Below are 18,802 nucleotides of genomic sequence, written 5' to 3'. Positions count from 1 at the left end.
CCCTCTCTCTCTCATCTCTCTTTTTTTCTTCCCCTTCCTCCCCTCCCTCTCCTTCTGTCTTTCTTTCTTGGGATCAAACCCAGGGCCCTACATATGCAAGTGCTCTACCCCTGAACCTCCTCCTCAGCTTCCTGTTGTCTTTTTAACATTTTGAGGATACGCAGGGCTGGAGCCATAGCACAGTGGTAGGGCATTTGCCTTGCGTGCAGCCAGCCTGGCCGAGCCGAGTTCGATTCCTCCGCCCTTCTGGGAGAGCCCAGCAAGCTACTGAGAGTATCTCGCCTGCACGGCAAAGCCTGGCAAGCTCCCCGTGATGTATTCAATGTGCCAAACACAGTAACAACAAGTCTCACGATGGAGACGTTACTGGGCCCGCTCGAGCAAATCGATGAACAACGGGAGGACAGTGTTTGGTTTTTTGAGGATACACAATCCAGACACCATGGCATTTACCCATTTTCAAGTTTGCAATTCAATAACTCTTAGCATGATTACTAACTTGAACAGGCATGAGCAGAATCAACCCCAGATCATTTTCATTATCCCATGCAATGCACCTCAGTCCTTTAACCATGAATTCCCAATATCCCCAAGCCCTAAGCATCCACCTTGTCTCTACATAGATTGGCCAAATGGGACATTTTAGACCAATGGAATCATATGCTAAGTCATCTCTTTCACTGTCACTGTCCTCCCGTTGTTCATCGATTTGCTCGAGCGGGCCCAGTAACATCTCCATTGGAGACGTTGTTGTTACTGTGTTTGGCATATCGAATACATCACTGTCTTTATTTAGCACGTTTTCAAGTTTCGACCATGTGAACATACGTGTCAATACTTCATTTACTTTTATTGCTAAATAGTATTCTACTGTATATAGATTCCTCAGTTCATTTGCCCATTCATCAGCTGACACCTCACTGCTGGGCTTCTTATAAATAACGGTTTGGTCAGAAAGTAATCCCCACCTAACAGGGCCGAGAGGCAGAAATCTGACAATTTCTCTAAGTCAAGGGAAGACACTGGATTCAGGAACTGGGACTCCAACGGTAGTAACCCCAAGTTCCCAAGAGGGTAACCCCGTAGGTGGGTTTTTATACTTTCTAGGTCCAGAACTTGGCTGGGCTGGTATCTTATCCCTATAAAGGTAAAAGTCGGGCAAGAGAAGCTTAGGATTGAAAAGGTCTTTGTTCAGGATTCTAACCTATGGGGTAGAGAGAAATTGGCTCCAATTTGAAAAGCTTTTATTAACTTTGCTGCAGCCCCACCTGATCTACAGGACCTGCTGAAATAGAAACGGCACTGACTCGAGGCCAGAGATATAGTACAGCCAGTAGGGCGTTTGCCTTGCACACAGTCAATCCGGGTTCAGTCCACAACATCCCATATGAGCCCCTGTGCCCATTAGGAGTAACTCCTGAGTAGAATCAGGAGAACCCCTGAGGGGCTGGAGCATTAGTACAGTGGATAGAGCGTTTGCCTTGCACATGGTCAAACTGGGTTCGATTCCCAGCATCCCATATGGTCCCCTGAGCACTGCCACGAGTAATTCCAGAGTGCAGAGCCAGGAGTAACCCATGTGCATCAATAGGTGTGACCCAACAAGCAAAATAAATTAATTAATTAAAATAAAAATATTTTTTTAAAAAAGGAGTAACCCCTGAGCATTGCTTGATGTGGCCCCAAAAACCAAAAGAAAACAATCCCCCCCCCCCCGCAAAAAAAGAAAAATTTCCTGACTCTGGGGCCAAAGGCCTTCCACACGGTTAACCTGGATTTGATCCCTGGCATCCTATATGATTACCTAGATCCCTACCAGGAGTGATCTCTAAGTACAGAGCCAGGAGTAAGCCCCGAGCATCGTCGGTGTCCCCCAAATGCCTCCCCCTATCCAAAAAGAGATTGACCTAGCCCAAAATGCGGGAATTTTTGCACTGACTCTCAATAAATGGCAAGGGGTAATCCAAAAATATCAGGAGGGCCGGAGAGAGTACTTGTTTTGCACGCAGCCAACCAAAGTTCTACCTGACACCAAATGGTCCCCCTGAGTATCACCAGATACCCTCCCTGAGCAAAATCAGGAGAAGCTTTTACCACTTCCAGGTGTGACTTCAAGTTGCATGCCCCCCCCCCACACACACACACCCACTTCCAAAATGCATGTCAGTGTCCAAGGAGATGGTTTCAAGGGCTGAGAGCATGTTTTGCATGAAGAAGGCTTGGGTTCAAACCCCAACACCATCTAGAACCCAAGCACTGCTGAAAGCGACCCCAATACGAAGCCTGAGCACCACCGAACAACAGGTCAGGAGAGCAATCAAAGGACTGGAAGATCAGATTGGGAGGCTCAGGATTGATCCCAGCAGCACATGGGTCGCTGAGCACTGAGTCAGGAGTAGACAGCTCACCTCCCACCCCCCCCCCACCACCACTCTAGTACTGTCAGGTGTAGCCCAGAAGACAGAAGACATAATGAGTAAATGAGTATTAGATACAGATTGGAAATGCACCGTATCTCTGAGATGTGTGTTCTCAGCTCTCTCTCCTCTGGAGAAGCCCATGTTCTCTCTCTCTCTCTCTCTCTCTCTCTCTCTCTCTCTCTCTCTCTCTCTCTCTCTCTCTCTCTTCTCTCTTCATATTTCTCTAAATAAGGCCATTTTACTTCAAAAAAACAAAACAAAACAAAACAATAGTAAAAGGGGGCTGGAGAGATAGCACAGCGGGTAGGGCGTTTGCCTTGCACACGGCTGACCCGGGTTCGATTCCCAGCATCCCATAGGGTCTCCTGAGCACCGCCAGGAGTAACTCCTGAGTGCAGAGCCAGGGGTAACCCCTGTGCATAGCCGGGTGTGACCCAAAAAAGCAAAAAATAAGAAAAAAAACAATAGTAACAGGGCCAGGGAGATAGCTCCATAAGCTGGAGCACATGATCTGTATTCAGGAAACCCCATTCTACCCCTGAGCACAAAGTTGGGAATAGCCCTTGAGCACTGCTGGGTGAAACGCCCCCCAAACCAAAGATAAACAAGAAAATAACAATAATAAAATAAACCCTATGAACAACTGCACAAGTTTTTGTCTAAATAGAGATTGTTAGTTCTTTTTTTGGGGAGGGTCACAGATGGTGTGGAACAGGGGTTACTCCTGGCTCTGCATTCAGGAATTACTCCTGGTGGTGCTCAGGGGACCCTACGGGATGCTGGGAATCAAACCTGGGTCAGCTGCGTGCAAGGCAAGTGCTCTACCTGCTGGGCTATCGCTCCAGCCCCAAGATTGTTATTTCTTGCAGCTCTATGTCAAGGTGGAATTATTGGCTCCTATAATGAGGAGTCTTTGTGGGGAAAAGCTACCAGATATTTTCCAAAATATGCTTCCTACTTATTTCTCTCCCCACAGCAATCTGTGAGGGTTCCCACTTCTCAGTGCTTCTTGCTGCTGCATCCTTCATTTTGATTTGTTTTGGTCTGCTTTGTTCTCTTTGGGTGCCACACCCAGCTGTGCTCAGGGCTTATTCCTGGCTCTGTGTTCAGGGGTAACTCCTGGAGGGGCTCAGGAACCGAACCCAAGTTGGCTGCATGCAAGGCCAGCGCCCTCTGTGCTGTGGCTCCAGGTCCCTGCTACATCCCAGGAGGTGCAGGGTCTTATTTGTCTTTCCCAGTTCTCTGATACTGCTGGGCATTTTTCTTTTTCTTTCTTTCTTTCTTTATTTATTTATTTGCTTTTTGGGTCACACCCGGCGATGCTCAGGAGTTACTCCTGGCTTTGCACTCAGGAATTACTCCTGGCGGTGCTCAGGGGACCATATGGGATCCCGGGAATCGAACCTGGGTCGGCTGCAGGCAAGGCAAACGCCCTCCCCCCCTCCCCGCTGTGCTATCTCTCCAGCCCCTGAGCATTTTTCTTTTCACATGCTTATTGGTCACTTGTATGTCTCCTGGAGAGAAATCTCTCTTCCATCCTAGGTGAGTTCTTAAAATTGGGTTCTTCACCTCTTTGTTTTTATTTAAAAGGCAATCTTAACATGGGCATTGCAAGTCACGTAAACCAGAATCGCCTCAAGGAGCAGGGAACGGACCAGTACTACAAGGCCATCAACTACAGAAAGCAGAATTTTGAGGAGCTACAGGCAGCCTGCCTGAAGAGCAGGGCGCTTTTTAAGGACCCCGAATTCCCTGCTGTCCCTGCCTCGCTGGGCTTCAAGGAACTGGCCCCTGATTCCAAACCTGTGCAGAACATCTCCTGGAGGCGGCCCACTGTGAGCCCTGGGAGGGGAGGGTCCCAGGAGAAGGGGGCAGCGGTGTCCCAACCCCACCATATCCCCTCCCTACCTCACCCTGCTCCTGGCACCTGCCACCTCGATCGATCGATCGGCTTGTTCCCTTCTGGGAAAAGCTTAAGCACGTACTGACAGATAAGCCCTAGGACAGTCTCAGTCTCCCTTCCCCCTCCCGTCTTTCCCCTCCCCCCTGTCTCTCCCTAGAGCTCTGCTTGGGACCAGAATGGGACCGTGGAAGGGACGGTGTCCTGTACTCCCCTGAACCTTTCTTCCTTCACTGTAGCAAATCACAAAGAATCCTCAATTCATTGTGAATGGGATCACCTCAACCGACATCTGCCAGGGGGGTCTGGGTGAGTAGGGGGCCATTACTACTGGGAGGGGGGTGCACAGGGTGGAGTTGGGGTGAGGTTGGGGACCTGGGGACCCAACGCCCAGACAATAGTTTCTGATGCCTCCTTTCTGAGGGGCTGAGGGGAGGGCGGGGGGCCTCTAGGCTCCTGCCTCACCATCACTGGCTGCATTCTAGGTCTGGGACTTATTTTTCAGGTTATGACTTTAATAGATTATTTATATATTTGTAAATGATATAAAAATTCTCGGGCCGGAGCGATAGTACCGCAGGTATAGCGTTTGTCTTGCACTCAGCTGACCCAGGTTCAATCCCCGGCATCCCATATGGTCCTCCACACCACCAGGAGTAATTCCTGAGTGCAGAGCCAGGAGTAACTCCTGTGCATTGCTGGGTGTGACCCAAAAAGAAAAAACCAACCAACAAAAAAAACCCAACACACTCTAATTTTTATTCAGGAAGGCACAATTTGGTAGTGTCAAGTTTTCGTTTTTAGCTTTCCCTAAACAAGAACAGTTTGGGGAAACTGTTCACCTTCATTTTCTTTTCAAGTATTTTAAGTTCTTAAAGGTTTGATTGTAAAGTGCAAGCAAAGTCCTCTCTTTGTCAAATTTATTAAGCTAAGAGTTAACAATACAGGGGCTGGAGCCATAGCACAGCGGGGAGGGCGTTTGCCTTGCACGAAGCCGACCTGGGTAAGTGCCCCCAGGTACTGCCCAGAGCCACCCCCCTCCACTCCTCTCCTCCCCACCCACACAAAAAGACTAAGAATCTCAGCAGTAGCCTCATAGAGGAACCATGTTCAACTTAAAAACAGACTTAGGGCTGGAGCAATAGCACAGTGGGTAGGGCATTTGCCTTGCACGCAGCCGACCTGGGTTCGATTCCCAGCATCCCATATGGTCCCCTGAGCATTGCCAGGAGTAATTCCTGAGTGCAAAACCAGGAGTAACCCCTGTGCATCGCTGGGTGTGACCCAAATAGCCAAAAAAAAAAAAAAAAAAAGATATCCGTAATGGAAAGGAGTCCGAAAATGAAGAACAAGACCAAAATCAAAAGTTCCTCAACCCCAAGTCCCAAACATCTGGCTCTAATCTGGTAGTCTCGCATCTTAGAGCAAAGAAAAAAGCCCTTGCTCTTCGAGACTTCCCCTCACCCTGTTTCTGCCGGTTTCTTTTGTCCCTCCTCTCACCTCCTCGGGAGGAGCTGCCTCAGTCCCACACACCCACTTTCCTCTCTGTGTGGTTCTGGGTTGCTCCAGGCCGACCCCTGCCTCTTTCCCCAGGGGACTGCTGGCTGCTGGCTGCCATCGGCTCCCTTACCACATACCCCAGACTGCTGTACCGTGTGGTACCCAAGTCACAAAGCTTCAAGAAAAATTATGCTGGAATCTTTCACTTTCAGGTAAAGGGTGATTTGAAATCCAGAGTTGTTTTGCGGGATGCCTACGTGTATGCTTATGTGCACATGTACATGAGAGAGAGAGAGAGAGAGAGAGAGAGAGAGAGAGAGAGAGAGAAGAATCAGGAAGAGACAGAGACAGAATTAAAATCAAGGGCCAGAGAGATAGTACAGTGAATAGGAGTCTTCCCTTGCACGTAGCCAACTTGGGTTCGATCCCTGGCATCCCATATGGTCCCCTGAGCACCACCAGGAGTGACTCCTGAGTGTAGAGTCTGGAGTAACCCTTGAATACTGCCAGTTGTAGCCCAAAGTTACTGTGTTTGGCATATCGAATACATCACGGGTGGCTTGCCAGGCTCTGCCGTGCAGGCAAGATACTCTCGGTAGCTTGCCGGGCTCTCCGAGAGGGGCGGAGGAATCGAACTCAGGGTCGGCCATGTTGACTGCGTGCAAGGCAAACGCCCTACTGCTGTGCTATCGCTCCAGCCCATATATATATATATGTGTGTGTGTGTGTGCGCTTCAAAGATTATTTCTTTTTTTCCTTTTTTTAAAATGTTAATTTGTTACTTATGGTCTGGGCAGATGTATGAAAAGGCTAAAGCATTTGCTTTGTAAATAGGAGACCCAGCTTCAATCTCTGGCACTGCCTGATATCCTCAGCACTACCAAAGGCAACCCCCAAAGCCATCAGGTGTAGGGGGCTGGAGCGATAGCACAGCGGGTAGGGCGTTTACCTTGCACGCAGCTGACCCAGGTTCGATTCCTAGCATCCCATATGGTCCCCTGAGCACCGTCGGGAGTAATTCCTGAGTGCATGAGCCAGGAGGAACCCCTGTGCATCGCTGGGTGTGACCCAAAAAGCAGATAAAAAAGCCATCAGATGTGTCCCCCCACACCCAAAAAAAATCGGTATTCATTTGAGTGGATTTTTGTCTTGTTTTATTTTTGAGGGTCACATCTATCTGTCCTCACTCTGAACTGGGGAATCACTCCTGGTGGGGCTCGGAGACCATATGGGGTGCCAGGAATTGAATTTAGGCTGGCCATGTGCAAGGCATGTGTATTACCCATGTGCTATCTCTCCAGCCTCCCGTACTTCTGTTTGTTTGGGAGCCATACCTAACTGTGCTCAGGACCTGCTCCAAGTGTGTTTCTGGGTGTGGGGATCTGCATCTTGATGGTGTTGGGGGACCATTGATGTTGGAGATCAAGTCTATAGTTCCACAATTGCAAAGCATGCATTCCAAGCTTTGAGCTATCTCCTTCACCAAGGCAGATACTTTGTTTCAGTATCCAAGAAATAACTGTTCGCTGAATAAATTGTGTAAACTACTTTCTTAATCTTCCCCCAAAGAATTGTTATCAGTTTGAACCTCCTCCTGTACTACTAGCTCTCTCTCTTTCTCTCTCTCTCTCTCTAATGTTAAATATATACATGTAAGCACATGTTGTATTCAATATGCCAAACACAGTAATAAATGTCACATTTGAGACGTTACTGGGCCCGCTCGAGCAAATCAATGAACAACGGGAGGACAGTGACAGTGACAGTAAGCACATGTATGTGTATGTGCCTATGATATTGGGAGTCTCTGTCAGGTAATTTGTAATCTACTCCTTAAATGTGGCAACGAAGTCCTACGCTCTAAAATATTTCTGAGAAATTAGCAGAATTTCTAAGAGTTTAGCAGTTCTAAAGTCCAGCCAAGGTCAAAAGGTGGTGAAAGTTCTTCTGGGGACCATGGCAGAACCTGGGGATAAGCTTTAGGTTTTTAGTAGCTTTTCATTCACTCTTCAGGGTGCCAGCAGGTGACCTGGATTCAATCCCCAGCATCCCATATGCTTACTCGAGCACAGCCAGGAGTAATTTTGGGGTGTAAAACCAGGAGTAAGTCCTGAGCATCACCGCTTGTGCTCCCCCTACCAAACAAAAACAAAAACAAAAACAAAACAGAAACAAAGGAAATAGTCTCTCCAGGGCTCTGGGGTGGCATGTTGAACGTGGCCACCAGGAGGCGCTCATGTTACAGAGTTTTCAGGGGGTGCGTGTGTGTGTGTGTGTGTGTGTGTGTGTGTGTGTGTGTGTGTGTGTGTAGAAGCCCCTTGGCCCCTGACATCCACTCTATACTGCCTACAGATTTGGCAATTTGGGCAATGGCTAGATGTGGTAGTGGATGACCTGCTGCCCACAAAGAATGGCAAGTTACTGTTCGTACACTCAGCTGAACGCAATGAATACTGGAGTGCCTTACTGGAGAAGGCATATGCCAAGTGAGTACCTGAACCCAAGGAAACGGACACACCTCCCAACCTGCTTCACACTTGGCAGCTGGGGGGTCAACTGACGTGTGGGGGTGGGGTAGAGCCAAAGGGCAGACAGGACCTCCCCCTCTTCTGATGACTAAGCTCCCGGTTCCACCTCCTCGCCTTAACAGTGCCCTCTCTGTGCCCACAGGATCAGCGGGTCCTATGAAGCCCTGTCAGGGGGCAACACGATGGAGGGATTTGAGGACTTCACAGGAGGCGTGACTGAGAGCATCCAGCTCACAAACCCGCCTCAGAACATGATGAAGATACTCAGGAAGGCATTAGAGCGGTGGTCCCTCCTGGGCTGCTCCATTGAAGTAAGCCTTGCGTAGTCCTGCCTCGGGTCCTTTGCACCTGCCATGGCTGTCTTTTGGCTTCTTTTCCACACACCTGTGTGACTAGCTCTTTCTCCTTCACACTTCATTCCACGTGCTCTTTCCTGTTCTGCCCACTCGAATTTGGCTCCTCCATCCTCCACAGACTCACTACTTGTTTTGTTTTTTTTTTCTTTTTGGGTCATACCCAGCAATGCACAGGGGTTATTCCTGGCTCTGCGCTCAGGAATTACTCCTGGCGGTGCTCAGGGGACCATATGGGATGCTGGGAATCGAACTCAGGTTGGCCGCGTACAAGGCAAACGCCCTACCTGCTGTGCTATCGCTCCAGCCCCTTACTACTCGGTTTTGATCCCCTTCGACCCCCAATGCCTTTCATGACTTGCCATGGGCTTGTAGCAGTTCTACACACAACAGCCAGAAACCGGAAACACCTTTTGTCTTCAGAAAAAAAGCCAGATCAGGAGGGTGGGTGGGTGTGCCCCACTGGATACTTATTCAGTCATAAAAAGACACCAGCAGGGGCTGGAGTGATAGTACAGTGGGTAGGGCATTTGCCTTACACTCAGCCGACCCAAGTTGAATCCCCGGCATCCCATATGGTCCCCTGAGTACCATCAGGATTAATACCTGAGCGCAGAGCCAGAAGTAAGCCCTGAGCACCACCAAGTGTGGCCCCAAAATTAAAAAGAATAAAAAGACACACCAGCTGTTGCCACAAGGAATCATGTGGGGAAAACACAGGGGAACTACGCCTTATGGGGAAACAGTCTCAAGATTTCAGACTGAATAATTTCATTTACATACCAGATTTTTAAAAAAATTTTTTATTAAGACAACACGGGCTGGAGTGATAGCACAGCGGTAGGGCGTTCGCCTTACAAGCGGCCAACATGGCCGACCCGAGTTCGATTCCTCCGCCCCTCTCGGAGAGCCCGGCAAGCTACCGAGAGTATTCGATATGCCAGACACAGTAACAACAAAGTCTCCAATGGAGACGTTACTGGGCCCGCTCGAGCAAATCTACGATCAACGGGAGGGCCTTTACCTTTACCTTTACCTTTATTAAGACAACACAGTTTACAAAGTTATTCATAGTTCACTTCCAGGGATACAATGTACCAACACCAGGGACTGGAGCAAGAGCACAGCCGGTAGGGCGTTTGCCTTGCACGCAGCCAACCCAGGTTCGATTCCCAGCATCCCATATGGTTCCCTGAGCACCGCCAGGGGTGATTCCTGAGTGCAGAGCCAGGAGGAATCTCTGAACACCACCAAAATGCAATGCTTCAGCACCGGTGTCAACTTCCCTGCACCAATGTCTCCAGTTTCCCTCCCAACCACTAGCTTATCTCCTTTTTTTTTTTTAATTTGCTTTTTGGGTCACACCCAGCAGCTCAAGGGTTACTCCTGCTCTGCACTCAGGAATTACTTCTGATGGTTCTTGGAGGACCATGTGGGATGCCGGGGATCGAACCCTGGTCGGCCGCGTGCAAGGCAAACGCTCTACCCACTGTACTATCTCTCCAGCCCTTAATAGCTTGCCTCCTTACCCGGCACATTTTTAAGTTTGGATTTCATACTTTCAAGGTGGTTGGTTCTATGGTTTAGCCATGTAGATCTACTTCATCTCTGCCACTACCCTGCTCTGTCAATCTCTTCTTCCTTATCCCTTTGATTTTTTTTTCTTTTCATGTCCTTATTGGTCGGACTGGAGCGATAGCACAGTGGGTAGGGCTTTAGTCTTGCACGCAGCCAGCCTGGCCAAGCCAAGTTCGATTCCTCTGCCCCTCTCGGAGAGCCTGGCAAGCTTCCAAGAGTATCTTGCCCGCCCGGCAAAGCCTGGCAAGCTACCCGTGACATATTCGAGATGCCAAACACAGTAACAAGTCTCAAAATGGAGACGTTACAAAGGGAGAACAGTGACAGTGACAGTCCTTCTTGGTTCTATAATCTAAGTCCCAGTGTAACTAGGTATCCGCCCTTTGATACCTCGCATCTCCTCACCTATTATTGCAAGTGAGACAAGTGAGATTATCCAGCATTTGTCTTTTCCCTTCTGACTTGCTTCGCTTATGAGATCGCCCACTTCCATCCAAGTTGCAGTGAAGTGCATGATTCCATCCTCCTTCTCGCTCCACTGTCTCTGTCTGCACATGTCACACCTTCATTGTCTGCACATCCATCGTGGGACACCTGGGTTGATTCCAGAGCCTAGTTATTGTGTCAAGTGCTAACCTGGATAATCGAGTGCACTTGTCCTTTCGGATAAATGTCTTGTGTCCACGATGGTTTTTTTTTTTAATTTCTCCCTTCAGTTCCTGATGTTGATGATGATGATGGGATGGGCGGGGCAGGGGGTACTGGCTTTGTCACATGCTTCTTTGTGGTGCTCTAGCATTTTCCATTTGGAGTTGGCATGGTGTTCCATGAGGCTCCCGGGTGTCTCACACCAGGATCTCCTGAGTTGCCTGACTGCTGTGCACCAACGCACGGACTGATGGAGCGTGGGGGGGTGGCTGATGCCCAAGCCCCTAGGGACCTCATGGCACTGGTGGGCAGTAACAGGGCTCAAACTCACAGTCTTGTGTTCACCTAGCAGGCATGTTCACTCACAGAGCCACCCCCTGGGCCCTGCGTGACAGCCTTGAAGTGACCCAAAACTGGGCAGCAGGGGAGGCAGGTAACAGCCAGCAGTGCTGAAGAGCCACTCCTGGGTGGTGCTCAGGGAAGCAGGTGGTGCCCAGGATTGAAGGGGCGTCAATGCATGCCAGGCAAGCGCTTCCCTCCCACCCCCGTTACTACCTCTCCAGCCCACGGCGCTCTATTCTTCCTTACAGTTGCATGTGAATTACACTCGAAAAAACAGGAACAAGGAGCCCCCAAAGATTGGGCACATACGTAGGAGGCCTGGTTTCCATCTCTGGCACTGCAGGGTTCCACAAGAACCCCGGAAACAAACCCTGAGCACAGAGCTGGGAGTATGCCCCGTCCCCCCAGCACTTGCCCCTTCCCACAAATCAAAATGAAAAATATAAATGAAAGATGAGGACAGGGGCCGGAAAGATAGTACAGTGGGTAGGGCACTTGCCTTGCATGAGGCCAGCCAATCCGGATTCAATCCCCAGAAACCCATATGGTCCCCCGAACACTGCAGGAGTAATTCCTGAGTTCAGAGCCAGGAGTAACCTGAGTATCACCGGATGTACCCTTCTGTCCCCTTCTAAAAAAGAAAGAAAGAAAGAAAGAAAGAAAGAAAGAAAGAAAGAAAGAAAGAAAAGAGGGGCTAGAGCGATAGCACAGCGGGTAGAGCGTTTGCCTTGCACGTGGCCGACCCGGGGTTCGATTCCCAGCATCCCATATGGTCCCCTGAGCACCGCCAGGAGTAACTCCTGAGTGCAGAGCCAGGGGTAACCTCTGTGCATCTCCAGGTGTGACCCAAAAAGAAAAAAGGAAAAAAAAGAAAAGAAAGATGGGGCCAGGCATAAGGTTCTATGGGGGAGCACTACATGCGTGAGCAGTTGTTCATCACAGTACTAGGTAGAGAGAGCGTTCTCCCCTCCTCAGGAGACCCCCCTCTGCGGGGGCCCTGAGCCCCCTTCCCCCTTTGCCTGTAGGTGTTCAGCACCAGTGAGTTGGAGACTTTAACGGCAAACAAGCTGGTGAAGGGTCACGCTTACTCAGTGACGAGCATGAAGGATGTGAGTGACCAGCGGGAGGAGCGTACCCCACTCTGCAAGGCAGGACAAGGAGGGGAGCCCCTTCCTGATCCCTCGTCCTCTCCCTCCACCCCACCCAGGTTTCCTACAAAGGCAAGATAAAAACCCTGATTCGTGTGCGGAACCCTTGGGGGCGCGTCGAGTGGAGCGGAGCCTGGAGTGACAAGTAGGTGACCGTGAAGTAGGTGACCGTGAGCCTGGCGGCCAGTGACGGATGGCATTCAGGGCATGGCCGGGGTCAAGGGCTGCACCCCAGGGTGGGGGGGGAAGGAGCCCTCCCACCTAGGGTCTCCATCTGACCACTGCAGAGACAGGCCCCAGGGGGGGCGGTTCTGGGCGCAGGGGTGGTCCAGTGCCCCGATTCGGATCTCTGTTGCAGTTCTAGGAAGTGGGACGAGGTGGACGCCAACGTCCGGCGGCATCTGCTGCGGAACAAAGAGGACGGCGAGTTCTGGTCAGTGTGCTGTGGTGGCTCACTTTTTGCCCTGAGGGCCACCACCCCCCCCACCACCACCGGCGGTGCTGGGGGCTGAGTCCTCCTGGCGGGGCTGGGGACCGTGGTTGGGGATGCGGGCGATGGAATCAGGGCGGGCCGCGTGCGCGTGGAGGCGAGCACCCAAGCCTCTGCGCCCTCCTCTCCGTGGGGGCTTGGCGGGGGGCGCAAGCTGCCTGCGGGCGTGGCCCCGGGGCGCCAGCACCTTCTCCGCCCCAGGATGTCCTACAAAGACTTCCTGCGCAACTTCACTCTCCTGGAGATCTGCCACCTGATGCCCGACCCGCAGGGCGGGGCGCAGCAGAGCTCCTGGCACATCACCTTCTTCGAGGGCAGCTGGCGGCGGGGCAGCACGGCGGGCGGCTGCCGGAACCACCTAGGTGGGGAGCGGAGCGGCGGGACCACCCCCACCCCGGCGGCCGGGACCCCGAGGGGCGTGGGGGGCGCGGCCCCGGCCTCACCTGCTCCCCCCCACGCAGACACCTTCTGGACCAACCCGCAGTTTAAGATCAGGCTCCCGGAGAAGGACGACGACCCCGACGACGTGGAGGCCATGTGCACCTGCCTCGTGGCCCTCATGCAGAAGAACTGGCGGAAGGGGAAGATGAAGACCCCCCAGCGGCACACCATCGGCTTCGTCATGTACTCGGTGGGCGTCCCGGCCCCCACCGTCTGCACCCCGCCTGCCGGGCCCCTCAGGGGCTGGGCCCACTCCCACCGCCTCTGCTCTTTCTGTTTGTTGGCCTTGGGGACCGCGCCCGGAGATGCTCAGAGCTTACTCCTGGCTCTTTGCTCGGGGTATCCCTCGGGGGTCCAACCAGGGTTAGCCACGTGCCCGCTGCATGAGTGTTTTTTTTTGGAGGGGGTCACACCCGGTGATGTGCAGGGGTTACTCCTGGCTCTGCGCTCAGGAATTACCTCTGGCGGTGCTCAGGGTACCATATGGGATGCTGGGAATTGAACCCGGGTCAGCCGCGTGCAAGGCAAACGCCCTACCTGCTGTGCTATTGCTCCAGCCCCTGCATGGGTGCTATTGCTCCGGCCACAATCATCCTCATCATCAACATCCTCCTCCTCCTCCTCTTCATCATCATCATCATCATCCTTCCATGTTCCAGCACCAAATCCCCCGCCAGTGTCCCCCTCTCTCTCCCCCGTCATCCCCCAGTCCCCTCCCCAGTCTGCCTCTCTGTCAGGCACCTCTTTCCTTCCCCTTTAGACATTGTGATTTGGTGTTGCTGATAGGAGATCGTGGGTCACTGGTGCAGATGGACATTACGCATGACCTAGAACACTTCTAGGCTGCTGCTGCTGCTGTGTTTGTGTGTGTGTGTGTGTGTGTGTACACATGCGTGTGCATATGTATGCATGTTTGTGTGCAAGCGTGTGTGTGTGTGTGTGTGCATATGTGCATGTGTGGGGGCCGCACCTGGCTCTACTCAGGGCTTACCCCCGGCTCTGCACTCAGGCATCACTCCTGATGGTGCTCTGGAGACCACGTGGGGTTGAAATCAGAGGCTGAAGCCAGGCCAGCCATGCAAGGCAGACGCCCTGCCCCTACACACTCACATGGGCCCCAGGGCTGCTGCTTCTTAAGTCACTTTTTCACCCCTTCCCTTCCCTTTTTTGCTGTTGTGTTTTCAGTGAGCACAACTGGGATCTTTGTGGCTGGGGTGCCCACACACCAGCAGTAGTGCAACACATTATACACCCCAAGCACATACAAAAACACACACCACACACACATATCACACAAAATACACATACATACTCACCACACACACCAACACACGGAGTGCACACTCGCACGCGCGCACACACACACACACACACACTCTCTCTCTCTCTCTCTCTCTCTCTCTCTCTCTGGCTTTCTCAGCCCCTGTCCAGCGCCAGAGCTCTGAGCCTTTTCTTTCTCCCCTTCTAGGTCCCAAAGGAGGTACTGAAGCCAACGGTTGGCTCATGGGCACACACCTGACCCACTTCTACCTCCAGTGAATGGGCAAGGGCTGGAATTCAGTGAGGGCCACTGGGGTGGGGGTTTGGGGTGCACTGGATTAGGAGTCCAACCCCCATGGGGGCCTGGGTGGGAGTTAGGAAAAGGCGAGACCCTCTGGGGAGCTACTGCCAGTGAGGTGAGGCCCACGCCGGTCCCCAGCTTTCTCGGTCAAGCATCACCCCGGCCCCTCTCTCGCTGTCCCCCCACGTCTGCCCCGGGCCCACCTCCCAGGCCCCTCTAGTTCCAGAACATGAAGAACATCCACCTGAAGAAGGAATTCTTCACCAAGTACCGGGACCAAGGCTTCTCCGAGTACTACACCAACTCCCGGGAGGTGAGCAGTCACATGCGGCTGCCGCCGGGCGAGTACCTCATCATCCCCTCCACCTTCGAGCCGCACAAGGACGCCGACTTCCTGCTCCGGGTCTTCACGGAGAAGTACAGCGAGACCTGGTGAGGGCCCGGCTCGCTGCCCAGGAAAACTGTACCCACCCCCTCTATGCACACATGCTCCCTAGATGACAGTCGGGGAAACTGAGGCACGGAGGAACGGTGCCAGGGGAGAGCCAGGGGTAGCCCCCAACCCCTCCAGAGTCTGTCCCACCCCCACCCACCCCAGCCCTTCTGAAATCCGTCCCCCCCGGACCCCATATAACCCCAGGCCTTCATTCCCCTCTGCCAGTGAACTGGATGAAACTGACTATGCCGAGTTACTCCATGAGGTGAGGGGAGACGGTGGGTGGCGAGGGCAGGTGGGGTGGTGGAGGAAGCATCCAGGGCTTGGGAAGGAACTTTCTAGACCAGGCATCTTTTCGCGCCTTTCCTCCCAGGAGGTCTTCCACGTGGAGGAAGTGGATCAGAACTTCCTGGCTCTGTTCGACTTGGTGGCCGGAGAGGTGAGATCAGGGGGTGCTGAAGGGAGGGGCTGGGGACACAGAGCTGGAGCCCCGTTGACCACGCCCCTCCCCAGGACAAGGAGATTGACATGTTCGAGCTTCAGAGGCTGCTCAACAAGGTGATCCCGAACGGTAAGTCCTGGGATGGAACCCTAGGACCGCGGGGAGGGCGCTGGCCTTGCACATAGCCGGCCCAGGCTCCATCTCGGCATCCCATTTGGTCCCTTGAGCACCACCAGGAGTGATCCCTGAGCACAGAACCAGGAGTAAGTCCGGAGAACCACTGGGGGTGGCCCCCCAAAAACAGAAAAGGAAGGAAAACTCGTGAATCCTCTCACCCCCCTCCTCGACCCCCACACCCGGCTCACTCACCTCTTTCCTTCCTGTGCTTCCTGCATCCACAGAAAAAGGCTTCCGGACCAACGGCTTCGGCCTGGATGTGTGTCGCTGCATGGTCAACCTCATGGACGTATCTTCCGTCAGGGCAGCCCGGCCCCGCACCCTCTGCGACGGCCCCTCCCACCCCAGGGTGCCCCTTGGGGTCCCCCCTCTCTTCCCAGTGAATCCAGCTCTTTCCTCCCTGAGGCAGGGAGGCCTTGCGGTAGCAAAGGATGCCAGTTCTTCTGGCCGTTTGCACACCGGCCCCCGGTCTGCTACTCCCCCGGGGAACCTCTCTGCTCCCCTGCTCACCCCCGCCCCCCGCCCGGCCTCTCCACCGTCTGTGCTATCCTTGACCACCACCCCCAGAAAGATGGCTCTGGCAAGCTGGGGGTTTCGGAATTCCAGGTCCTGTGGAGAAAAATCGAGAAGTGGATGGTAAAAGGACAGGGAGAGGCACTTTATGGGGGCACGTGGGAAGGCCTCAAGAGGCACGGGGACTGGAGAGGGAGCCCTGAGCACTGAGCTGGGAGCAACCCTAGCCACCCCCAAACACACAAAACTAAAAGGACTTGTTGCACACTTGCATCCAATTACACCAGTGTGAGGGCAGGCTCGTGGGTCTGTCTTTGTGTCAGCAGGTAGAAAGGATTTAATGGCACAAACGCGACAGTCCAGGCAGGCTGAGAGGTGCAGGCAGGGCCCTGCTAGGTCTGCAGATCAGCCACTAGGTGATAAGAATAAAGATACTCGGGCTGGGGGGTACAGCCCCTGGTGTCTTGTGAGTCAACCCCACTGCAGGGCTTGTTATTCTGCTCATGCCTGATTGCGCACACACACACACACACAAACACACACATGTGCACACACACACATGCACGCTTGCACACAAACCTGCATACACACGCACTCACGTGTACATACGCACACATGCATACACATGCACACACACATACATGCTGGCACACACACGCATACACATACACATGCACACACATGCATATACACGCACACACAAACACACATGCACATATGCACACTTGCACACAAACATGCATACACATACACGCGTGTACACACGCACACATGCACACGTGCACACACATGCATGCTCGCACACATACATGCATACACATGTGCGCACACACAAACACATGCACATATGTACACACACGCACACTTGCACACAAACATGCATATACATACACACGTGTACACACAAACATGCATACACACAAACACATGCACATGTGCACAGACATGCACACACACTTGCATGCTCACACACACTTGCATGCTCACACACATGCGTACACATGCACACACAGACATGCACACATGCACGTTCACACACATGCATGCATACACATGCACACTCATGTGCACACACACACATGCACATGTGCACACACACGCACACAAGCACACTCACACACACACACATGCACACACCTGCACACACACACATACACACACACACACCATGGCCCCACCACATCTGTGTCGCTTCAGGGCATCTACCAAGACTCTGATGAAGACAACTCTGGCACCTTGAACTCCTACGAGATGCGCCTGGCAATGGAGAAAGCAGGTGGCCAGGGGCCAGGCCCAGGGTAGGGGTGGGAGGCGGGGTGAGGGGGTGGGATGTGGGGGCGGGGACAGTGCCGGAGCACTGGACCTGCCCTCCCCCCCACCTCCTCTCCCCCAGGCATCAAGGTGAGTAACAAGGTGACACAGGTGCTGGTGGCCAGGTACGCCGACGACAAGATGGTCCTGACCTTCGATAGCTTCGTCTGCTGCTTCCTGCGGCTGAAGGCCATGTTCAGTGAGTCAGCCGGGAGCACTGATCTTGCACACACACACACACACACACACACACACACACACACTCACACACCAGGAGTGGTGCTTGGCCAAAACAGGGCATGATAGTTTGGGTTCAAATCCCTGCTCCGCCTTGAGCAAGTCGCAGGCCGGGGGAGCCTGGAGGGCAGCCTTGGAGAACAGCTGCCCAGGAGGGCCTGTCCACAGGGCTGGTGGCCACTCCCTGCCCAGAGCCGGCTCACAGCCAGCAGTGAGGAAGACCTTGTGCCCTTTCTCAGCCACGCTCGCCAGGGGTGGGCCGAGGCGGGCAGGCCGTAATCCCCCCCCACCACTTGCCTCTCTCCAGAGTACTTTCTCTCCATGGATCCCAAGAAAACGGGCTACATAAGCTTGACCCTGAATCAGGTATATGGGGGGGCTCCTCTGGCAGCTCCCACTCTCCCTGGCGGCCCCACTCCCTCAGATCTGCTCCTTCCTAACCTCTCTCTCTCTCTCTCTCTCTCTCTCTCTCTCTCTCTCTCTCTCTCAGTGGCTGTATATCACCATGTGGGGCTAGGTGCTCCAGGCCCAGCCCCCCACTGCCACCACCCCCAGATGGTCTGGAGGTCACTCCTCACTGCCAGGCCAGCTCCGGCAGCACCTTTCAGCTCAGCGTTCTCTTTGTCCTCCGTGAGACTTCTGCTGGCTGGGTGACCCACATTTCCCTCTCTGTGTCCATTTTACTAAAGATTAAGTGTTGCTTCTCCATCCCCTCCTGCCTCAGCCTGTCCTCACCTCCCTCAGGGCGGTTGTTGTAATAAACAGAGACTCCCTGCT

General features: G+C 53.0%; 1 protein-coding gene across 1 annotated transcript; it reads left to right on the top strand.

Annotated features, from left to right (window-relative positions):
• The first annotated feature begins 2,160 nt into the window (after nt 1-2,160).
• Nucleotides 2,161-18,542, top strand: CAPN11 (calpain 11). Its single transcript, XM_056126257.1, has 22 exons — nt 2,161-2,197; nt 4,011-4,255; nt 4,560-4,629; nt 5,914-6,032; nt 8,173-8,306; nt 8,491-8,659; nt 12,295-12,378; nt 12,477-12,562; nt 12,776-12,850; nt 13,109-13,269; nt 13,369-13,538; nt 14,817-14,828; nt 15,130-15,341; nt 15,571-15,610; nt 15,719-15,784; nt 15,859-15,916; nt 16,189-16,253; nt 16,532-16,600; nt 17,675-17,753; nt 17,871-17,987; nt 18,333-18,391; nt 18,516-18,542. Exons 1-22 carry the CDS (start codon nt 2,161-2,163, stop codon nt 18,540-18,542), a joined length of 2,154 nt encoding a protein of 717 aa, XP_055982232.1.
• Nucleotides 18,543-18,802: the final 260 nt, after the last annotated feature.

This window comes from Sorex fumeus, unplaced genomic scaffold (assembly GCF_029834395.1).
Source record: "Sorex fumeus unplaced genomic scaffold, SorFum_2.1 ptg000061l, whole genome shotgun sequence".
In the NCBI taxonomy this organism is placed as follows: domain Eukaryota; kingdom Metazoa; phylum Chordata; class Mammalia; order Eulipotyphla; family Soricidae; genus Sorex; species Sorex fumeus.
This window is presented reverse-complemented; position numbering and strand designations above follow the sequence as displayed.